Raw genomic sequence first — 20,548 nt, 5'->3', positions numbered from 1 at the left:
CTAATAGATTAACAGTAGCCAGAGGCAGAGATGGAAATGATTCTTGCACTGCTTCTATTGATATGAGGCGCCTCCGTAGCCAGGTGGGTAGGAGCAGCAGTGCGTAGCACACGCTTCTTGATTAGACCGGGGTTCAAGCCCGTCACCACCAAATACGGAGGATGCAGAAAGGTCAAGGAATGACCACCGCGTATCCCCGGAGCAATATGGCCTTAGTTGCTAATGCTCCTAAAAATAACAAACAAACAAACTATTGGTATGAGCAGCAGCTCGGAAAGCCAGTTGCTGGGGATTTCAGGAACTGCTGGGTGTCATGAAACAAGTAAATACATGGGCTGTGTTAGAGTAACTAAGAATAAGAACGGGTGCATGTATACTTGCATGCACTTGCTAGGAGCATATAAATGTATTCCTAGCATTGGTGTACACCAATGCTAAGAGTACAGTAAATAAATTTGTTGAATTTGAAGTGCTGGTTAAGACATCCAAGGGGGATATTGTTGAGATATCAGAGATGGACAGTGCAATGTTGAGTCAGTTTGGTGTGACATAAGCACTGGGAGAGCAAAAATGAGGGTAGGAGTTTGTTATAGGCCTAATGACTCTGATGAGTACAATGAACAATTATACAGAGAAACAGAGTAGGCCAGTAAATCAGAGTGTCTTATAATGGGGGATTTTAATTTCCCAGATATTGACTGGAACTTGTGGGTTGGTCACTTGCAGACAAGCAAGGCTTTTGCGGATTTATTGGATGATTGTTTTCTACAGCAGCATGTTAGAGAGGCAACAAGAGGGAGTAACACTCTTGATCTGATTATCAGCAGTGATTATACATGAATTAAAAATTTACAGATAAAGGAACCACTAGGTGGCAGTGATCACATTGTACTGATGTAGGATTTACGTAAAGATGTAACTACCATCAGGAGTAAAAGGAAAGGTTTTTGCTTTCATAAAGGCAACTACAGTGATCTCAGAGATTTTTTAGGTTATGTTTAGTAGGACCAACTGATGATGTTACCAACAGAAATTTCTAAATGGGAAGCATTCAAGGAAGTAATTCTGAAAGTTACTAGGCTTTTTGTTCCAACAAAGAAATACTGCTCTAGGTTCAGGCCCAAATGAATGTCAGGCCCAAATGAATGAATGGTGGATGGGATCTATCCGCTTATATTAAAGGAGGTAGCAAAGGAAGTAAACAAACCCTAGCCACAATTATGAAAGCATCCTTGGACTTGGGGGAAGTCTGCACAGACTTGAGATGCGCAAATGTATCTACAATTCATAAAGGGTGACATGAATAAATACAGACCTGTTAGTTTGACTTCTGTTTCAGAAAAAATAATGTAGTCACTGATTAAAGAAGCATTGCAAGATCATCTAGAGAAGACAGCAGTAACAATTCAGACATAGCATTGGGTTTGTCTGTCATGGAGAAACCTTGTTTGACCAAGGCTTCCCCATGAACTGGATGCATAAAATAATTTTGATATCATATACTTGGATTTCAGGAAAGCTTTTGATACTGTTGCACATGGAAGACTACTGTACAAATTGAGCAGTATGTTATTAAAGGAAAGATGCTAGAATGGATAAAAGGATGACTGAGTGGGAGAAGATAGAGAGTGGTGATCATTCGGTACTGCTCTACATGGACTAATGTTATTAATGGTGTCCCTCGGGGTTAAGTGTTGGGCCCATTGTTGTTTTGTATATTTATCAATGATATTGATGAAGGCGTATCAAGCTTAATGTCAAAGTTTACAGATGACACAAAGGTTGGCAGGATTGTTAATAACAGTAATGATAGAATGCTGTTGCAACAAGATCTGGAAAAGATGGGTAGATGGGCTGAGAAGTGGCAACTGAAGTTTAACATTGGCAAATGCAAAGTACTGCATATGGGTAGCACTAACACCAGAGAAATGCACCAACTATGTGGTGTTACACTCAGGGTAGTAGAGAATGAAAGAGACCTGGAGGTAATTGTGCAGTCAGATATGAAGTTCTGACTGCACAATGTCATGGGGTTTTATCAATGATATACAGGAATTTTGTAAGCAGGAATAAAGAGGTGATTATTCCCTTGTATAAGGCAAGGGTCAGGCAACATCTTGAGTACTACTGCGTACAGGTCTCGAAGCCTCATTTTAGGAAGGATGTAGAGTTGCTAGAATGAGTACAGAGAAGAGTAACAAGGTTGGTGAAGAGAACAATGGAGTGCTCTTATGAAGAAAGGCTTAAGTTCTGCAAATTGCAGCTTCTGGAGACTATGCACCTGCGAGGTGATCTGATTGAGGTGTATAAGGCCTTGAATGGATTGAGCAGGCTCAATGCTGATGGGATTCTTCCTCTTGCTCAGATTACAAACCTGAGGGGGCATAGATTCAAACTGAGGAAAGACCCAGGGGCTCACATCTGGTGAGTATGGGCTTGGCACACCCAGGGTCCTGAGCTGGATATCATTATTCTTCTCTTTCTTGGTGATTCCCTTTTACTTCTGACTCTCTTTCTCTCTCACAGGGTAAATCAGAAATCTTTTTTTTTTTACTGGTGCAGTAAAAGCCTCAGGCTTCCTTGCACCATATGGCCAATAATAATAATAATAATAATAAGACAGTTGTAGAACAGATGTGCGAAAGTTTGCCTTTAGCCAGTGGGTAGTTGACTGATGGAACAAACTTTCATCTGTTGTTGCAGAAGTTGATAGCTTAAATAAATTTAAGGCAAAACTAGACAAATATTTGGAGTGAATGGATGGGTGAAATGGGAAGGTTTTTTTTTTTTTTTTTTTTGGCTGATGCTGTACAAGGTTACTTTCTTGCATCATGTGCCTGTACTAATGCCAATGCTATTTATTTTTTAAAAACTTATTTCAGTTTATTGAGCAAGCTGATAATAAATTAAAATATAAAATCATATAAATGCACTATACAACTCTGTATAGAGTTGTATAGTGCATTATATTTATATTTATTATATTTATATTTATTATATAAATATCAATTATATTTATAAGATCTCACTAAACAATTATCATTTACTTAACCTCAAAGGTGACAAAGTTTACAGTGCATATCTACCTGCTTATGCCTTCTATGTTGTTCATCACAATATTTATTAACATCTTTAACAAGGTCCTGGAACCTCTGAACCATCTGTGAATGTAAAGTTGATAATTTTTCAGATGAGGCCCTTAGCACTTGCCATAATGGAGCAAATGTTCTATAAATAAAAATATATAATAAAAAAAAGGCAGAGGGGGAGGGCGAGAGAGAATGAGAAACTACCGCTATTCACATATATACACACACACTCAACCCTTAAATGCACAATATTTTTCCATGTGATATTTTTTCTGTATGGTAACACTGGGAAAAGCAAACACCTCCCTATAGTGCATATTTTTTTCTGACCCAATAGTGTCTGCTTTAGAGAGGTTTTACTATACTAGTTTATTTGGTTTTTTTTGTTTGCTTCTCAAAATAAAGGAAAAAAAATCCATTAAATTTTATGCCTATGTAAAAAAAAAAAAAAAAAATTCTGTAGAAACCAGTAAATATGATACAGAGCTCAAGGTATGCAGTCCATACAAAGTACAGTCAGTCCTCGTATAACACGTATTTACACTACACGAATTCGATCATACGCAATTTATAAATAGGGGAACGATATCGTGTATAACACAAACTGAATTCACTTATGCACAATTCGCCTGCGTTTACAAGAAATAGCAGTCGAATGCGGGATCACCCCAACACAATAGGAATGAAGAGAAGATTCTGAAAATGTATTTATGTTTTTTATATCAGTAAAGGGGAAACACATTTCACCATAATAAGGTAAAAACCCACACAATTCCAGCTATCGGTATTATCGCAAATGCAATTAGATCGAGTTTACTACCAGTTTATAACACATTCCACTAGCAGGAACGCAACTGGAAAGGTGCCTCTGTAGCCAGGTGGGCAGGAGCAGCAGTGCGTAGCACATGCTTCTTAATTAGAACAGGGTTCGAGCCCATGACCACCAAATACGGAGGATGTGGAAAGGTCAGGAAATGACCACCGCATATCCCTGAAGTAACATGGCCTTAGTTGCTAATGCTCCTAAAAAAGCCAAATAACAATAACAGCAACTGGAAATTGTTTTTATTGTTTATGGTAGTAATTCCCAGAAATGTGCTTTAGTAAAATGTGAGCTAGTGAGGCGTCAATAGTGTGTCTCTGCCTTATACGGTGTTGTTTATTGTTGCTACACTTGCATAACTTTGTTTATGTGTATCAAGCATGCCTCCTCATTTTGTAATTGTGCTTTATTCCCTAAAAATGAGTAAAATACTTAAAAGGTGTGAAAAGGAAGCGTCCTGGTGAAGAGACTACAGATTCGGAGAGAAAAAGAAAAGCAATATTGATAGACAGAGGCGGACTGGGTCAAAAATTCTTACCCGGGAAAATCTGTAGTGGCCTCATACTAGCGTTTATAGCCAAAATCACACTGGCCTCCAGCCCACCGGGGTTTCTCCGGTAAGGCTTATGGCGAGTCCGCCTCTGTCAATAGAGAAAAAATATGAAATTGTGAAATACTTTGAGCGAAATGAAAGACCATGTGATATTGCACGTGCTACAGGCCTAAATGAGGCAATGCCGAGAATCAGAAAGAATGCAGAGAAAATAAAAACAACTTTCATAGCAGGAACAACTCAAAGTGTAATTAAAATCTATTAGATCAAGACACAAAGAATTAAAAGAGATGGAACGGCTATCATCTGTTTGTATAGAAAATCAAACAAAGAACAAGTTTGCTTACGATAGAAGCAAAAGCATTAGCAATATTTTATTACATAACAGTCATAATAAAATATGTAAGTATTTTATTACGATTATTTATTGTGTTTGGCAATGTTTTGGTTACAAACGTGTGTTGAATCTTGGGTGGTCGGCAGATAACCATATTTTTCCCATAGGGCCTGTTATTTAAAATGAACGATTTTGAATTTATAATGCACCATTAAATTTGTCCATAGATGGGTAACATCTATGGACAAATTCAATGTATTAAATCCAGTATATCACCAGTGGATCGACACTGACAGAATCCATAGTGGCGATCATCGATCAGATGGAAGGTTTCTAGATAATTTAAGAGTTGGCAGTTAATTTATTTCCACATTACTTTAGAAAGAGTAGAAGTAAGTGCAATGGGACGATAATTGGATGGGAGGGATTTGTCACCCTTTTTAGGAAATAACTGGATACGAACAAATTTCTAAGCAGAAGGGAAAACACCTGTGGAGTATGAAAGTGAAAAAGGTGACATGGAATAGGAGTAAGCTCAGGAGCACAGATTTTTTGAGAACAAGTGGAGAAATATTATCCAGACCTGGAGCTTTCTTGACATCAAGCCTGTTTAGAATTCTTCTGACATCCTTTGGACAGAACACCACAGGAGGCATTAAATGGAGTGTACTGGGAATGGTAGGAGGTAGTTTACCAAAATCATCAATACACAGATTAGAAGAAAAGTAGGATGCTTTTTGACTGAAGTGGCAATAGAACCATCTGGTTTTGACAGAGATGGGCAAAAGTTGCGGCCAGTAGTTTTGATAAGAGATTAGAATGCTCGACTAAAATTTGGACAAGAAGCAAGTGTTCTATTCTTAGTCTGTCTTTCATCTTCTCACCCTTCAACCCATGCACAGTAATAAGTACTATAGGTTCTAATACCACTTGTTCTGGGATTTTCATTAAAAATAAATAAGTATTGCAATCTAATACTTTTCTCAATACTTAAGTTTAAAGTTGGTCTCCTGTCAAGGAATTCCATACCCACTCAAGTTACAAAACTTGACCAAACTACTGTTGGGTTAAACAGCAAAACCAGAATATCTATGATTTAAAAAGAAAACTCAATGTTTATGCAACAATTTTGTAACTGATTTATGCTTCCTGCTGATCTACTATGTAATAAATTGTGATATTAATCATTTCTTTATTTATTATTATATCTGAGCAATTAGTCTATCAGAAGATAGCAGACCAACACATAAAGCTAACTGAGACTTCCCAGACTTGTCTCAGAATGTAATTAACACCCAACAGATAACAACACATTATCCGTTATCCAGATTAGCATTTAGTGATTTTTCAAACATGTTTTCTAATTTTAACTGTGGAATTAACACAGCAGTCAAAAGTTACAGATTTCGGTAGCAAATTAGTTTTAATATTTAAAAAAAAAAAAAAAAAAACTGTTCACGAGTCTTTTTTTTTTTTAATAAGAACAACTAAGTTGTTCATCAGTTGTGATCTAATATATCCACCAGGATTCAGAGAACTCAGATATACAAATCTTCAACAATACTAAACAGTTTACTTGACAAAACAGTTTGACTATTTATCTGGCAACAGTTTAATGTCAATTCAGAATGACAAAAAATATTAAAGAAAAGCAGCAAAGTGCAACATTATCAAAAATACAAAACAAAAAAAAAAAAAAAAAAACACACGCCTTAGGAACCAAAATCAGATCATAAAAACAGTAACAAAATACACAAAGGGTTTCAGTGGCATACGGAAACTGGTCCATGTCCAAAAGTATAAATGGAATCTACAATAAATATAAATATTGTATAAACAAGAACAAAGAGTATATTTTAGATGAATTCAAACAAATACAATGATTTGAAATAAATAAAGAGCTAACAACACAATCGATGTTGGATACTATCTCACTGAGTGTATGTGGTTAAGTTAGATAACTAAAAATGATAAAAGATAAGATGTTTGTGTCTAAAATGTAATACTGAGATAGAATATGTCAAGTAGTTAAAAAGGTGTCAGAGATCTCACACATCAGGAGAGATGGGGGATTGGCCCTCAGCAGGAAACATTGCATAAAATGACTATGTCCTCTATGCAGGTAAACAATTCCTACACAGAGTAGACTGCAGTGTTTGGATTACAAGGTAATTGGATCCAGTTTGTTTGTGACCTGTGCATGCCAGGAGTGTAACCTATTATGTACTACCTGCCTATAGACCACACTGGGGGGGGGGGGGGCTAACTGGCTCTAGATTGTGCTGATCTGCGAGATCATTACCCCTGATCCCAATGTGGCTCTGAATCCAGCAGAAACAAATATCAAAAGTAGATTGATAAAGGGAATATAACTTCTGCTGAAACTGGACAGGACTGGATGAGGATAATATGTCATCAATAATAAATCCTTCAATACACTTAAAGAATCCATGCATAATATACACTTTAATAAATATTAGTGTTAATGTGGTCTAGGGCTAATGCTACAGCATACAATCAACTCTGCTGTGTATATATTGCATTCATGGAGAATGTAATTTTAAAAAAATAAAACAGTGTAATATAACGCAAATTTCAATATACTTTTCTTAACACTTAAGATTAAAATTTGTCTCCTGTCGGGGAGGGGATGCCATAGCACTCATGTTATAAAACTTGGCCAAACTAGTGCTGGGTTAAACAGCCAAACCAGAATACCTATGACCTAAAAAAATTCACAAATGTTTATACACAATGTTGTAACTGATTTATGCTACCTATTGATCTGCTAGGATACCAAAAACTGCTAAGGATCCCACAGGTGATTGTGACTGAGACATCAATGAAAACAGATGGCTCAGTCAGAATCATGAAATCAGAATATACAGCTTGATGGCAAGCACACAATTGCAGTAAGGCACAGTGGTGCTGGCCTTCCCTCAATCTTTTACAAGAGAAGTTGCATGATGGTGGATGAGCATGTAAGGATGAAAGAGGTTGTTGTCTTGATGACTTGGTAATACCGTCTACCATGATGCTAAGACCTCTGAGCAGCTCTTGGACATGAACCCCAAAAGGACAGCTGGCAGTCTGAGGGGTATTTTAAAGATTTTCCCTTTGTAGCTCAAAAATGGATGCACACATAGGATATATATAGCAGGGATTTTAGTTTTAAAGCAGCCTGTAGTGATAACTGCTTTCACTAATGCAACTGTGATGGTTCAGTTGCTTTGCTGTAAAAACTCTGAAAAATGTGCAGAATGCCATAGAAGTAATACAGATGGCCTGCTGGTAGACTGTAGTTAACAGAGTATGTTGTTTCTAGCAGATGTATACACTTGGGATTCAATCTAAATTAGATCAGACAAGTGTATGAAGGATGCAAATAAAGTGCAGTAGTCCACTCCCCAATTATTAGTTGAGATGGTACGTAGAAGGTTCAGACCACCCCCCCATACACTTCATTGATGGATATGGTGGAGGTCAGGTTATCGAATACGAGCACCAAAAATTTTGTCTCAGGTACTACTGGCATGATTAAAGTTCATCTGAACTTTAGTTCGGTTCAGAGTAAAGGTTCTGTTTGCAACAAAAAAGTGTATGCAAACAGCATTCTGAGAAGAGAACCTAAAACCATTAGCTATTGTCCAGGAGGTGAGGTGGTCAGTGGCTTCATATAATTGTCTTTCAATGACCCTCATATTACATGACTGAGAAAAAATACTGACATCATCGGCAACGAGGGTCACCATTCACAGTTAGAAGCTGTTTAATAATAGAATTAACTTTGAAAATTAGCTGTTTAATAAAAGAAATAACTTTGAAAAAAAATGCAACACTTAGAAGTGATCCTTGGAGAACTTTCTCCTCTTGACAAAATGGCTGAGAGCAGAGCCGGCCCAAAACTTTGAAGGGCCCTAGATAGTGATTTTTTTTAATTTTTCAAATTTTTCACTAAATAAGACACAGTTAAATAATTTTATATTATACTGAAAAAAAATTTTAAATATGAAAATATATTAATCAACAATATTGTTTTGACCATTTGAGTGGGGGCCTCGTTTGACAGAACCAGCTGAACATGCTTGTTGTTGTTGTTATGTTGTTATTTGGTTTTTAGGAGCAGTAGCAACTAAGGCCATATTGCTCTGGGAATATGCGGTGGTCATTCCCTGACCTTTCCGCATCCTCCGTATTTGGTGGTAACGGGCTCGAACCCTGGTCTAATCAAGAAGTGTGTGTGCTACACACTGCCGCTCCTTCTCACCTGGCTACGGAGGTGCCCCTGAACATGCTTGTGACCGGCACTGGCTGAGAGAGAGTGAGAGAGGGGGGGAGACCCCACACAAACTTGAAATGACTAATTTGATATAAAGCTTTTTAAAATAAACAGCAAGATAAACCCTATGACTAGTTAAGAGTGTTGGCAATTGCACATCCATTATGTTCTAGAATCAGTGAAAGGTGTAATGTCTATTTACCCTTCGTTATTTGGAAAATGTGAAGCAGATTCAAGGTTCTTCTGACTTTGGTGTAATGTACTTTAATGCATTCATGTTTGAAGGCTATTAGATTGTCTGTGGTAAGATAACAATGAAATATCCCCGCATACCTTGTTTCATGTGCCCTTCTTGCTGCTTCTGCTGTGAATTCTGTATTCCACCATGGTTTTGGAAATAGTGAAGCCAAGTTCATATCTTTGGAGTTATAATTGCTGCTACTTGGACAATATTTTTTGTGATGTACGTAACTGCATCACTTGATTGGACTGTGCCTATCAGCTTGTTCAATCTTCCACCATGATATCCTTGACTGTATATCCATATCAGTGGATATATGGTCAAGGGATTCAAGGAATATGGTCAAAGGAAAGTGATCACTAACCATAAAGGTCTTCTTCAATCTCTCATACACACATAGGGAGGAAATGAGGGGAACATACAGAGATGAAGGGCAATGAATGTACAGACAGGTATGTGGAAGAAGGCAATTAGAGCCCAAACATTTTGAAGAGTCGAGTCATTGCTTTCAAGCATATGCTGAATAATCCAGAAACTTCCACTGATGTCAGTAGTATCCCACAGAACATTACAGCCATTAAAATTCCCTAGCAGTAAAAAAAAGGGTAGACAATTGCTTAACAAGGTCATCATGTCTGCCTGGGGAATGTCGTTCACAGGTGGCAAATAAATAGAACTATATAAATAAATAAACAAACAGTCATGAGGAACCCTACTTTAAAGCAAATTGTTACCACCTTTGTGTTGGTGGCAAGGAGCATAGGTTTAAAAGCAGTATGGTTACTCACAAGAATGATGACTCCTCCATGGGCAGGTCCATGCCCAGCTCTGTCTTTCTGAATGACTGCACAGTTATGTAAGTAGGGGTAATCTCCTATAAACAAAAGCAAGTTGTAGGAAAGTCCTGATGTCATCACTATTTTGACAGAATCCATGGCAATTCCACTATAAGAATTTGAATGTGGCCATTATTTAGATTTGCTGGATCTGTCTATAGCTAGCCTTCCAAAAGACAGAAGGCTTTGTTTTCTCAGTCCTAGATTTGTTCTTTGGAAAGAAAGGAAGAATGCTACTGGCCTGTGTCCATTTCTTCTTATTCTACAAATTGTTCCAACACAATTGTCTGCAGCCTCCTTGACTTTGACATCCATTTTTCTCTTGTGTTCCAAGTGGCTCTTCAGGTTTATTTGGCTTTTCTTTACCACTTTGTTTTGGCGGTAAAGCACTAGGAGGTACCAGTTGTGTGGGTTTTTGGAACCTCAAAGTAACATGCAATTGAGGTGAATGACTTGGTGGAAGTCATTTCAAGTTTGCATCCCAACTGAATGCTCCCTTGCAACTTTCTCAGCATATGAAGGTTTGTTACTATTTATTAGCTTAACTGCTTTCCTTTCCTTCTGATAAGACATGTTCAGCTCTACCTCAAGCCTCAGTTTCTTTTTTTTCCTACCACCACAGGCATGTCTACAAGTAGTCAGGGTATTCTCCTTGGCAGTTGATGCATACAGGTTTTGGAGCTGAACATTCCATGATTTCGTGGTCCTTTGATATGTGTAAAAGGACCATGAAATTATATCCAAGCCCATAATTTGTGCATTTTGTGTCCAAGTGATTGCTATTAGCTTACCATGTAGGTGGTTTTGCCATTTTCAAAAATTTTTTGAAAATGGTAAAATTTCACCATTTTTCTAAAATGGCCTCAGAGAGATCAAGTGAATTAGCTAGTGCTAATAATGCGAAAGGCTATCAGGAGAAGCTTTCACTGGAAAATAAATTGTGCATTCGAAAAAGACTGGGTTGAAGTGAATGCTGGGTTTACATTGCATTTCTTGGTTATGGGCAATTCTAAAATCAACAGTATCGTAAGCTGTTATTGTAAATAATGTAAATCAGTATACATATTGAGATTCTTTGTAAAATAATAAGAGGAGTTTACCTCAATATAGTACGTAGAACACTTCCGTATGATATTATTTTACAAATATTATTATCAACATAGAATGTATTGAGTATTACAGCTCTGATTCATACTATCTAATATTGAGATTCTGTAATTTTAAGGCAAACTTTCTTGCATTTTATTGAACAAATACTGTATATATGTATGTATGCATGTTTCATCACATAAATTCATGTATTTAAAGCTTTAAATATATACATTTAATACTTAATAATTTAATATTATAGAGAGAAATAGTGCCTCAAAATCAGCCAGAAACAATGGTCACACCAACAAATTAAAATTATTTACATTACATTCTATGGGTAATTTACACTTAGTGCAGATTCACTTATTGCTCTGTTTTTATGGCTACAATTAAGAGTGCCAAGTGAGATATGTCTATACCACCTTGACAGGTCACTATAAAACATAAAATGCAATGCTAAATTTGGTAGTTTAAGATATAAGTTAAAATAATATTTTCCCAAATATTTTTAAATACAAAGAAACGAAAATCTCATGCTAACTTTTTCATGCTTTTATAACTAGACTCGGATTCTGAATTTGTTCTTCAATAATTGATCTCTAAAAAATGTATATAAACAATAAAGAAGATATAATCTGATCCTTGAATACAGAATTCATCAGCATGCTTTGATAACCACAAAGGTTTTGAATTTGTTATTTCAATAACTATGAAAAATGTAGTTAAACAACAAGAAACTATAATCTCACCCCTGAGTACAGCAATTATTAGCATGCTTTGATAACTTGGCTAGAATTTTGGAATTTGTCTCTTCGATAATTGACCTACAAAGTAAATAAAAATTCTCACTAAGATACATTTAGAAATTCACTACCATTGAAAATACAAGTAATAAGAAGAATATGCCGATGCTGTTATTTAAATAATAAATACCTATTAATTAATTACAGGGTTGGTTTGATGATATAGGATTGCTATCAAGTAGAATGATTACTACTGAATAATGTTCAGCACAATTATTCTAGCAACATGTTTAAAACCGGTGAGGACATGGATTTGTTATTAGTATTAATAATGGCTTATGATGAAAGCCTATTTCCAATAATGGTGCTGTTTATTGTTTGTTATTTGGTTTTTAGGAGCATTAGCAACTAAGGCCATATTGCTCCGTGAATATGAGGTGGTCATTCCCTGACCTTTCCGCATCCTCCGTATTTGGTGGTGATGGGCTCGAACCAGGGTCTAATCAAGAAGTGTGTGATATGCATTGCTGCTCCTTCCCACCTGGCTACGGAGGTGCCCAATAATGGTGCAACCTATGTTAAGAGGTTCTGTGATCTCCACTGTCCAACAACACACCAATCTGGGTGTTGTTTTTGACCAAGTTCTCCTTTCTTCGACAATTAGATCACCAGCAAATCAGACTACAATATCCAGTGCTTTTTGTTGTAAAAAAATAGGTGACAATACTCATTCTTTGCTATTAGGAAAAATTGAAAATTAAAAGGACATGAAAAGTACAGTACTCTAAAAAATTATTTCCTCATATTGTTACTTTAGTAGTAATGTTTTTGGAATAAGAACAACAAAATAAGTACAGTAAGACCACGTATCCGTGGAGAATATGTTCCAAGATCTACCTGTGGATGGCTGAAACCGCGGATATAAGCGAACACCTGCTAACCCCATATATAACGCGATTTTCTTGTACATACATACGTATAATAAAGTTTAATTGATAAATTAAACACACAGTAAGACATTACCAACATTAAATACGGAATAATAAAGTACAGCAGACTCTTGATTTACCGGGACACTTCGAGACTCCAATTAAAAAATAAAATAAAATAAACTAGAAATCATAAAATTTAAGTAATAACTAGAATAGGTAAAAACAGATATTTTGCAAGTCATAAATAACCAACAACTGGCGTTATAAGTCGTCATTGGGAGATTAGTGTACCTATTATCTTGCAACCCAGCTGTTTTCATACCTACTGCTCAAAACAAAAAAAAAGAGACCAAATGGTTTGATTTAGTGCGACGTGTCAAATGTTGTGTTCTGTCACACCACAAAAGGACAGATTTTATTTCGTTATTTATGTCAGGGATGTCAGAATTTTTTTTTTTTTTCTTTTTATTAGAAATCGCAAAATTGATGGGCAAATGCAACAGTTGTGCTTTCAAATTAAACAAAAACTTGAAATTATTCAAAAATTTGAAAACGGCGCATCCATTAAATCTCTAAAGAACCATTATAACATTGGTGATCAAACCATACGTGACACTGTAAAAAATAAAGGGAAGCTATTCGATTTAAAATCAACATCGTAAAAAATAAAGAGAAGCATCGTATTGGACACGTAAGTAGTACATGTTTTTTTTTCATTTTTTTACCGTGGTTAACTGCAGGTAACTGAATCAGCGGAAACCGAATCAGCAGATACGGGGGAAACAACTGTATATTAACACAGTTTATTAAGCATAAATTTATTATTCAAGTATATAAAAAATAAGTAAAATGTGTAAAAAATAAGTAATAAGTAAAAATTAGTTAAAAAAATTTCATTATAAAGTTTTTATAGAATATTCCAAATTTTTATTGAGTTCTCATCCAACACACTATGCCGACTTCTTTTCATCTGTTTGTGTCTGTTGCTGAATCAACATATTTGCTGGATTGAAGTGTGTCACCAGTGGGTCTACAATTTTAAGAAATAGTAGCGAAGAAATTGTTTTTGTCATCAATGATGCTCTGGTTGGGCTGACGATTAGATTCATTTGTGAAAATCCTCGTTCACATTCACTTGATGAAACTGGTATCGTACTCAGAACATTCATCAAATGCTCTTCAATTTTTCCGAAACCAACTTTTCGATTAGGTATTCTCAAAATCTAAGAATTGTATCTCTTTCATTTAACTGAAGCCTAATTGACAATTTTCACAATTTTGGTGAGAATTTTCATTCTCACCAAATGCCAATATTTCATGTTTAGAAAGTTTAATACCTTCGTTGTCCTCATTTTCCTTCTCTCATCATCAATATTATCACTAGTTCTTAAATTTGAATTTTTTTCTTTTCTTTTCTTTTTAACTGTCCAAAATGTTGTCATTTGGATATTCAGCTACTGTGACCATGTAAACATTGATAGAGAAAATTTACGGAAAAATGTGGAACACTTCTGCGAAACAACAGATGATTATTTGTCGGGGTAAAAGTAAATCACTCTCTCCTAATTCTTGAACAGGTGCTTACAGTTGGTTCACAGCAGTGTCCAACCTATGCCTGTGTGGAAAGTGAATACGGCATTTTAAATTTTGCTAATTATTTTTTTCTCGTTAAATGTTCTGTTTGGTAAATATAATCGTGTATTGTACTTAATAAATTTTTCAAATATTTTCAATTTTTTCATTGTATAATTATTTTTATTTATTAACCTTATATTCATCTTAAGCAGTGATCCTTTCAGGTTGTAAATTTTCTAAAGTGAGCATTTAAAGGCAAAAGTAAAGTATTTTTTTGAAAAACAAAAGAAAGTCATATTTTTATAATTTTAATAAAATTTAAAAAATAAATTAGCAACATAGATTTGTTACACATAAAACTATTGGAAATTTGAAAACAGAAACTTCCTTTTACATGTAACAAGATATGGAAAATGTAATGCACTAATTTTTCTTGAATCACTCAGTGTGGCCCCCCGAAAGAAATCTAACTTTGAATATGGCCCTTTACAGGAAAAGGTTGGACACCACTGCAGTAAAAGGTGAGCCAGAGCACACTGGGAATACCTCTTGATCTGCTCACTGTTGGCCAGCGTGACTTCTCCTAGAGTAGTATATCCTAGTGTACATTTAGATAAGTACAGCAATACCTCACTTAGCACAGCTTCAGACAGCACGGGTTTCACTATAACGCAGTTTTCAATTAAGTTTAAGTTGAAAATTTACTGTACATATTAAAACTCATTCAATGGCCTAGACACATACATGCTGTTGTCATAGCCTAGTTATGCATACGTATATGCTGTGTTGTCATAGCCTAGTTATGCGTACGTATATGCTGCGTTGTCATAGCCTAGTTATGCATATGTATATGCTGCGTTGTCGTAGCCTAGGTATGCATACGTATATGCTGCATTGTCGTAGCCTAGGTACGCGTACGTATATGCTGCAGTGCCAACTCTATTGTCTCACATGTGCCAATAGCAACATGCAACAGTGTTCAGTATTCTTAATTCCATTCTGGCAAGATGACGTGATAGCTCTTCAAACTTTTCATTTCACAATTTATTTTTTTATTCCTTTAAATATGATTTAAAATATATTTGCTTCTTGGCTAGAAATCGCTGCTAACAACATGCATTCTGTTTGGCAGCATGTTTTGCCCCATTTAGCAAATGATTTCACTGGTTTTGAATCGCAAATTCAAACAATAACCGAAGACATTGCGAAGATTGGGACAGACTTAGGATTCGAAACTTTGGACACTGCCAATGTATATGACTGCACTGACTCACGCGCAAATGACTTACATAATGCAACTCTCCTTGAAATTGACAAGCAAACTGCATATGAAGAAGAGGAAAACAATTCTGAAGTGGATAACCCTGATGTGGCACCAAAGAATTTAACAGTAGAATTGGAGAAAGTTTTTCAGGGGTGGGGGGGGGGGGGTTGTCATGGCATGCAAGGCGATTATGAATGAAGATCCGATGTTGAACGTAGCATCAAGATACGGCAATTTTACAAGATGGGATTCGATACTACAAAGACTTGTACACTGAGAAAAAGAAGAGATGACTTCACCAGACTTTATTATTGAAATACCTAAATAAACAATAAAGCTTTTTTCTCATCTCTCATGATGTTACCTTTTCATTAATAAAATTTTTGCAATATTTTTTTATTTCAAATCCTTTTAATTGGCTATCAAGCACAAATTGTTTATAGACTGTTTCTCTGGTACGCATTCAAATAAAAAAAAAGGGGGTGGCTTGTTGGTAGGCACTGCGGAACTGCAGCACCCCCAGCTTTTAAATCTAAATATGCAGTCAACGGAGTTATATGAAATTTTGTGAAAAACAATGCAACACAATGAATATTTTTATTAACCAGTCCCACATATAGTATACTCATCCTCTATTTCCAATAATCATTTCAATAATAAACGAATAAAAACGCAAAATCGTTTTCAACTCTGAAGTTTAACCATAGGAGCTACACAGTTCCACATTTTAGCCCCTGTGGTTGAGTCAATGCCTAGTTGGCAGGTTGCCAATATGCATTTTTCAGAGGTGATAAAATGAGTCAAAGGAACTGCGGAGCGAGCAGTGCCGATATGAACAGTACACCCAACTCGAATGAAAAAGTTATTAATATATTTTCAACAAATAAAAACAGAAGAATGGATTTTATTATTAAATAAAATTTCGAGATAACTCAAGTCTGTTAATGGTAAGTGTCCAGTTTGTAATGTTTTGTTGTATTTTTAACTTGCTTATTATTATTACCATCTATGTCTACGTGTCTTATAACCAAGGCAATCCCGTAGCCGAGTGGTCAGGAGCGAGAGTGCAGTAGCACATGCTCTTTGAGTAGACCGGGGTTCAAGCCCCTGATTGCTAAATATGGTCGATCTGCCAACCCGCACTGGACCAGCGTGGCAGATTATGGTCCATTTCCTTCAACATGAATCGTTGAGGAGGCTTCCATCCTGCAGTGGGTTGATAATGGCTGCAGTTTACTTACCGTATTTCCCCATGTATAAGACACACATTATACATGGGGAAATACGGCTTCAAATTTTGGAGCCCAAAATTTGAAAAAAAAAAATGTATTACATAAAGTTATTGAACTCAGGTTTTATTCATCATAAAATTCATACAACTCCTCATAACTTGAATTCAGCACTGTACGAAAATCTTTTCTGAGCCATTTCTGGGCAGAATGTGGCAAAACGTAACCTAATATACCGGTAACAAGTGCGAAACAATGAGCGCAACGACAACAAGCGCGAAAAAGTGGGAAATGCAAGTAAAAAAATCTACAACCACTGTATAAGACGCACCCAGTTTTTTGACCCCAAATTTTTCGAGAAAAGGTGCATCTTATACATGGGGAAATACGGTACTTTTTTTACCCCCATATATCAGAGTCACAAGCCACCATTGATTAAAACCCATTATAACCAACCTCAATCAGCATGGTTTCACATAACACGGAACAGTTTCAGTACCAATTATCAGTGCTATTGCTGTATTTGGAAAGCTACAGCTTAATACTCAGCTTTGTTATCAATATTTTGGCAGGAATTTCATACTTTTCGTTCAGTAACTTAAATTTAACTTCTTTAATGATTTAAGTTTTGTCAACAGTTTAATTTCTGCAATATTTTGTTAACATAAATTCTCCAATATATTGTAAATTTAAATTTCATAATCTTTGTAAAGTTCAAATTTTATTAAAATTATGGTTGCTACAAGATTCATTTACAATACAAAGTCAAGGGACATCAGGACTCAAGCAGAAATGTCTGCAGACATTTGTGGTGTGAGCCACGACTTCCTCATTTATATAGCCTCTGTCATGTATTCTAAGGCTGGTTTAGTAAACAAAACTAACTCATCTGCCAATTCTTTTCTTTACAACCAATGTAAGGAGTGTACTGATCTTAAATTACAACTTGGTGCATTAAGAAAAGAAAAGAATTTGAGTCACTGAAAATACGAGTGCTTGCCCTAGAAACAAAGTACAAAGTAACTGGGAGCTCGTCAGGGACACAAGTATCTCCTGACCTGCCAAGCGATGCGCCCTTGATTCAAGTCCCAGAAAAGAATAGTCAAATGCAGACTGCTCTGCACTTGACTAGGTGATCTAGTTTTATTGGGAGACTATTGTCAGGGAAATGAGTAACATTTTTTGTAATAAAGACAGGTGATCCAGAATGTAATTGCCAAGAACAAAACTGATGATGTTACCAACAGATTGTCAGATTTTAAAGGAGGCAAAGAGAGAATAATAATTCTTTACGATATCGATATTGAATATACACGAACTGACCATCTGTTGGATAAATGTAGAACTGTGCTGAAAAAATGCTGTGAATTAGGTCAGAATGTGTCTGCATTTCTGCCCAAACATAAAAGGATTATATGTTGAAAGCCTTATGGATTAATTCAGGACTTGACAGAACTTGCAAGCTCTAGGGTGTAAATTTTTGTCATCGTGGCCCACATCTCTAAATAGAAGAAATCTATTTTGTAGAGGTGGTATTCATTTCAAAACAGATTTTTCAAAGGATTTTCAATTTTGTGCAAGGATTTTTGCCAGTATCATTGAGAGTTCGGGAAAATTGCTAGTTAGGGTGAGAAGGGTAATTTAGATCCACATTTACCTGATGATATGGATCAAAGTAATGCTTATACTCACCTAATGAATTCTTTAATAACAAAATAGTCGATGTTGATAAGATGTTTTGAGGGGTAGCAATGTTTCAAATGAGGGGGAAGATAAAGCTTGGGATACAAACCTAAATAACTTCAAGCGGTATGTCAGGGTAGTAAACTACAGAAAATTACTTAGTCTTGACTGTGTCTACAGTAATTTCAGCAGCGTTGTCAATAAAATGGCCAAATTTGAACTTTTGGTTAGGAAAATTAATGCTAATACAATAGGGCTAACAGAGATGTGGTGCCACCTAGAAATTGGTGATGACAAGTTCTACTATGGCAAATGATGCAAGGAAGCAAGCTTGAATATTATCAACAAAAAAAAAAAAAAAAAAAAACAGCTCTCCCATCCACATCCTCCAAGAATTTTAGTTTTTCCTTGAATTCATTAAACCCATTCGTTTCCACAACAACAGATGAGAGCCAATCAACCACCCACTGGCTGATCTCCCCGCAGATGACAGGTCTCAAGATACTGCAATTTTCAGAACTGAAGCCTTTCTAAGAATGAGCACCCCTCTGTTCCCTTCATCAATATGATTGCTCTTCTCTGCACCTGTTCAATTAGATCTACATCCTTCCTAAAGTGAGGCCTCCAGACCTGTATACAGTACTCAAGGTGCAGCCTAACCATGCTCTTATACAAAGAGATAATCACCTCTTTATCCCTGCTAGCAAAATTCCTGTACATCATTGATAAGACCCCCATAATTATGGCTAAAGGTTTACTTACCTCCTTTGCTGCCTCTCTTAATCTAATTGGATAGATTTCATCTGCCCCAGGTGCCTTTTTTATGTCCATCCTCAACAATTTCTCCTCCACTTTTATTTCAGTTATGACAAGGTCATTTAACTCCTCACTAGAGTTTGAGAAACTTTTGGCATCCCCTACCCTAAAGAATTCATCATGTGTGAATCTAAATACAAAACACCTATTCAATTTGTCTGCAAAATGAGCAGGGCCATCAACACTTAACTCATAAACATCAAGTGGCCTTGTGTGATTCAACCCCTTCCTTCTACTGTTAATATAAGCATAGAAGCCTTTGCTCTGTTTGTTTGCATTCTTTGCCAGGGATTTCTCATAATCTGCCTTAGCTTGCCTAATTTCCTTTCTGACTCGATTACAGTCTAATTTATACCTACCATAGGCTTCTGTGTCACCTGTAATTTAGATGCATCCCATGCACTTTTCTTCTGACATCAATTTAGGTCTAAGCCTTGAACAGTATTTTTTTTGTTGGTATGAAAAGCTAGTAGCCTCTTTGATTAATTCTCATTAAGAATTTGCTGTTGGTAACATCCTCAGTTTGTCACAATTTAAAAACTGTCTGAGACCTCTGTAGTCACTTTTACAAAAGCAAAAGCCTTTCCTTTAACTCTTTACAGTAGTTATGTCTTTAATTAAATTCCACATTAGTACACTGGAATCACTACCACCCAGTGGGTCTTTTACCTGCAGATTATCAATGCTGCTGATAACAATTTCAAGAGTATTACTCCCTCCAATTGCCTCTCTAACAGCTGCTGTAGAAAACAGTCATTAAAGAAATCCACAGCAATCTTGCTAGTGTGAGTGACAAACCCACAAATTCCAGTCAACATGTGGAAAGTTAAAATCCCCCATTATGAGATATTCTGAATTGTTAACCCACTCTATTTCCCTGTATAGCTGTTTGGTATACTCATCACAGTCATTAAGCCTATAACACACTCCTACTCTCAATTTTGTTTTTCCAGTGCATATATCACACCAAACTGACTCAACACTGCACTTGCCACTCATGTCAACTGGATGCACTGCCTCAGATTTAATATTCTTAACTAAGCGTGTAACCACTCC

At 36.1% G+C, this 20,548-nt stretch overlaps 1 protein-coding gene across 2 annotated transcripts in view; it reads right to left on the bottom strand.

Annotated features, from left to right (window-relative positions):
• The window catches only part of LOC150086924 (F-BAR domain only protein 2), a 726,598-nt gene that overhangs the window by 680,254 nt on the left and 25,796 nt on the right, over positions 1 to 20,548 (bottom strand). For both annotated transcript variants that reach the window (XM_090372823.1, XM_090372824.1), the window contains exons 3-4: positions 12,000 to 12,074; positions 3,087 to 3,228 (exon numbers count right to left, since the gene is read on the bottom strand). In XM_090372823.1, coding sequence (XP_090228949.1) covers positions 3,087 to 3,228; positions 12,000 to 12,074 — 217 coding nt within the window. The remainder of the gene's footprint in view (positions 1 to 3,086; positions 3,229 to 11,999; positions 12,075 to 20,548) is intronic.

The sequence above is a fragment of the Mastigoproctus giganteus genome, chromosome 4 (assembly GCF_048544385.1).
Source record: "Mastigoproctus giganteus isolate SK-2022 chromosome 4, ASM4854438v1, whole genome shotgun sequence".
NCBI classification, from domain to species: domain Eukaryota; kingdom Metazoa; phylum Arthropoda; class Arachnida; order Uropygi; family Thelyphonidae; genus Mastigoproctus; species Mastigoproctus giganteus.
The sequence above is the reverse complement of the archived record's forward strand: the minus strand, read 5'-3'. Positions and strand labels throughout refer to the sequence as shown.